This window comes from Panicum virgatum, chromosome 6K, assembly GCF_016808335.1.
Source record: "Panicum virgatum strain AP13 chromosome 6K, P.virgatum_v5, whole genome shotgun sequence".
Taxonomy (NCBI): Eukaryota; Viridiplantae; Streptophyta; class Magnoliopsida; order Poales; family Poaceae; genus Panicum; species Panicum virgatum.
Window position 1 is genome coordinate 487,925 of NC_053141.1, and position 2,934 is coordinate 490,858.

Sequence of the window (2,934 nt, forward strand, 5' to 3'; positions counted from 1 at the left end):
ACAGCTGCACAGAGCTAGGAGTTTTAAATTTCATTCTTGTGCACGCAGAAACAAGTAAAAAAAAAACAAGAGGGAAAACCATTTGTAGTTTGTAGTAGGCAAATATAATGATGTTATGTTGTGTTGTGATCAATAATACAGATGTGTGTGTGTGTGTGTGTGTGTATATGTGGAAGAAATAAATCGATCAGCAGATGCATGATGAGAACTAGGAGTAAGTGGTAGCTGATGAATCAGTTCCAGGAAGATCTCAGTGAAATGATGAATATAATACACCCTAGCTACAAGAAAGGAATACTTAGCTAATAATTGGTCGGTCGTCAATACATAATCGATCGATCAGTCGTGAACGTACGCAGTCATAACGGTGACGGATCACATCACAGGTCATTGTTGTTCTTGGAGCATGAAGGCGAAGCCGGCGGCTGATGGAAGTTAAGCTGCGCCGCCGGCAGCAGGCTGCTCAGCAGGTTCCAGTCGACCGCCGACGACTCCGCCGCAGATTGCTCGTAGGACTGGCCGGCGGCGTCGAAGGCTGGGCTGTGGAGCGGCGGCGGCATGTCGGCGAGGAGATGCACCTGCAGCTTGGACTCGGCTGCCTGCACCAGGGTGTGGTCATGCATCGCCGCCGGAGCTGCAGCGCCGCCCATCAGTAGCCGCGCGTGTGCGGCGGCGGCGGCGTTGGAGCCGTCGTAGTAGTAGGTGGGCATGCTGGGGTAGCCGGCCGGGAAGCTGCCGGCGTAGCAGCCGTGTCTCTGCTGCTGGTTGGGCATCGGCTTCTGGAAGGCGCGGCAGACGACCCATCCTTCCTCCTGCACGCAAGTACGCAAGGCAAGGCGACCAATGCAATATAATTATGCGAATTAATTCGTCGAATGAATTTTTAATTTGAATTGATTTGCAGATAAGATAAATTAATGTGTACCTGCGCCGGCGCGTGCTCGTTGTTTTGGAGGCGGTACTCGTGGATGATCCAGTCGGTCTTCCTGCCGTTGGGAGCTCGGCCGCGGTAGAAGACGAGCGTCTTCCTCATGCCGATGACGCTGAGGCAGGCGGCGGATGAGCGGCCGGAGGAGAGCACGGGCTTGTCCCTGCCGGTGGCCTTCCAGAAGCCGGCGGCGGTGGCGCGGTTGGTGCGCGTGCCGCTGGGGTACTTGCGGTCCTTGTAGCTGAAGAAGTAGTACTCGGTGGGCTCATCCTCCTGGCCGCCGGCGCCGCCGTAGTAGCTGCACCGCTCTGCATGCATGATCGATCGGTATACTAGTACTACATAGATACACAATAAATTAACATGAGGAAGGAAGGAAAAGGATATGCACCTTGGAGATCCCATGGCTCGATCCTGTAGAGATCCACCTCCCGGATGATGTCGAGGTCGATCTTCTGGGCGGCCACCTTGCGGGCGAGGTAGTACCCCACCAGCTCCTCCTCCGTGGGATGGAACCTGAACCCTGGGGGCACGCATGGCGTCTGCTGCTGCTGCTGATGATCCATGTGCGCCTGCCTGCCCTGCAGATAGCTAGATGAGATTGAGATGGGAGGGACAAGAGATCGACGAAGATGCGCATGCAATGGATGATGCTCGATCGATCTCTCCTTGAAATAGCTAGCTAGCAGCTGCTATATGGATGCTACCAGGGCAGGGCCGGAGAATGAACGATGCGATGGAACGGAGCAAGAGCTAATAAGCAGCAGCATATGAGGTAGACCTAACCAATCAGTAGTTGCACCATACTCGTACCCGTACACGCTCAGATACACAACGACAACATGCAGGCAGCAGCCATATGATCGAATTATATTGGTGCGTGATCAATCCATATCCATGTACCTAGCTATTTTGGTTACAGCTAGACAATAATCAGACATTCGACAAGCAAGCAGAGAGCTAGCAAGACCTGAAAATTAAGTCATCTAATAGCACTGGCAGCTCATCTGCAGCCTGCAGCTAGTAGCTTGTGGCTTACCAAAGTAGCTAGGAGAGAGCGAAAGTATCGGCTAGATAGCTAGCTAGTGTATCCCTAGTAAGATCTATCAACATATTGTAGGGTAAGGTACCTGATAGGTACTTTAATTTGTGGAGGGTACGTGTGTGAAAATTGCAGTGGATCGTAGAAGCTGAGAAGAAGCTATCTTTTTGGGCTGCTGCTGGAAGGTAGAGTGTATGCACATATATTCCTTAGCTTGGAGTGCACTTCAGGCCTCTCTCTCTCTCTCACACACACACATCCACCAGCCATACATCATGCCAGTACTAGCTAGTTAGCACGCACATACTGATCTTCTTCTCTTTCACCTACTAGCTAGCTGCAGCAAGCCTCGGCCACATAATCTAAATAAAATTTCCCGAAATTAAATTTGGTTTCCTTTCCTTAATAAGATGATTATTCAGACAACTGTGGACACAATACATGCAACTACCAAATTACATACATCAAACGTACGTAACACAAAAAATTGTAATAATGCACTGGTAAGTACATATATACATCAAATCGATTGATCGACGCCTTTTGATCGGCATGCAGTTTGGCACTCACCAGTCGAGGTCTTTTAACTGAAGCAGAAGCAGTTAAAAGGGCAATAAAAAGGAGCCTGCAGTCAGCTGGTACATACACGACCTTTGATGTATATTGTATATAGATGAGATGCAGAACTCGATCTAAGGCAAGCTAGCTAGCTGCTTGTTAATATAGGGATGGAGCTTGTTGGTGACCTCCTATTTATAGATGGGTCAAAAGCTATTTAATCTTTTTCCCACTGTGTGATGATGATGATGATGATGATGATGTGTAAAGCTAAGAGAGATCGATGATGTATCTATCTGCAATTAAGGTACGGCAGCGCGTACAGCGAGTAGTCTAAGATATGAGAGAGAGAGAGAGAGAGAGAGAGAGAGAGAGAGAGATGTGTGTGTGTGTGTGGCGCAGTGTG

General features: G+C 49.5%; 1 protein-coding gene across 2 annotated transcripts; it reads right to left on the reverse strand.

Annotated features, from left to right (window-relative positions):
- Nucleotides 1-70: 70 nt before the first annotated feature.
- LOC120711083 (NAC domain-containing protein 30-like) lies at nt 71-2,671 on the reverse strand. 2 transcript variants are annotated; one of them, XM_039996491.1, is made up of 4 exons: nt 2,541-2,671; nt 1,320-1,509; nt 926-1,236; nt 71-812 (listed from the first exon to the last, which is right to left on the reverse strand). In XM_039996491.1, the coding sequence occupies exons 2-4, from the start codon at nt 1,492-1,494 to the stop codon at nt 381-383; spliced, it is 918 nt and encodes a 305-aa protein (XP_039852425.1). In that variant the 5' UTR covers nt 1,495-1,509; nt 2,541-2,671; the 3' UTR covers nt 71-380. The 2 variants fall into 2 exon arrangements, with proteins under 2 accessions (XP_039852425.1, XP_039852426.1); XM_039996492.1 differs by lacking the exon at nt 2,541-2,671 and having other exon boundaries at nt 926-1,226; nt 1,320-1,452.
- Between the last annotated feature and the right edge of the window lie 263 nt (nt 2,672-2,934).

Excerpts from the sequence above, each read along its gene's own strand:
- LOC120711083 (XM_039996491.1), bottom strand. The coding sequence starts at position 1,494 with ATGGATCATCAGCAGCAGCAGCAGACGCCATGCGTGCCCCCAGGGTTC. Across the intron at positions 1,237-1,319 it reads CGAGCCATGGGATCTCCAAG|AGCGGTGCAGCTACTACGGC; the intron begins GTGCATATCCTT and ends TCATGCATGCAG. Across the intron at positions 813-925 it reads ACGAGCACGCGCCGGCGCAG|GAGGAAGGATGGGTCGTCTG; the intron begins GTACACATTAAT and ends ACTTGCGTGCAG.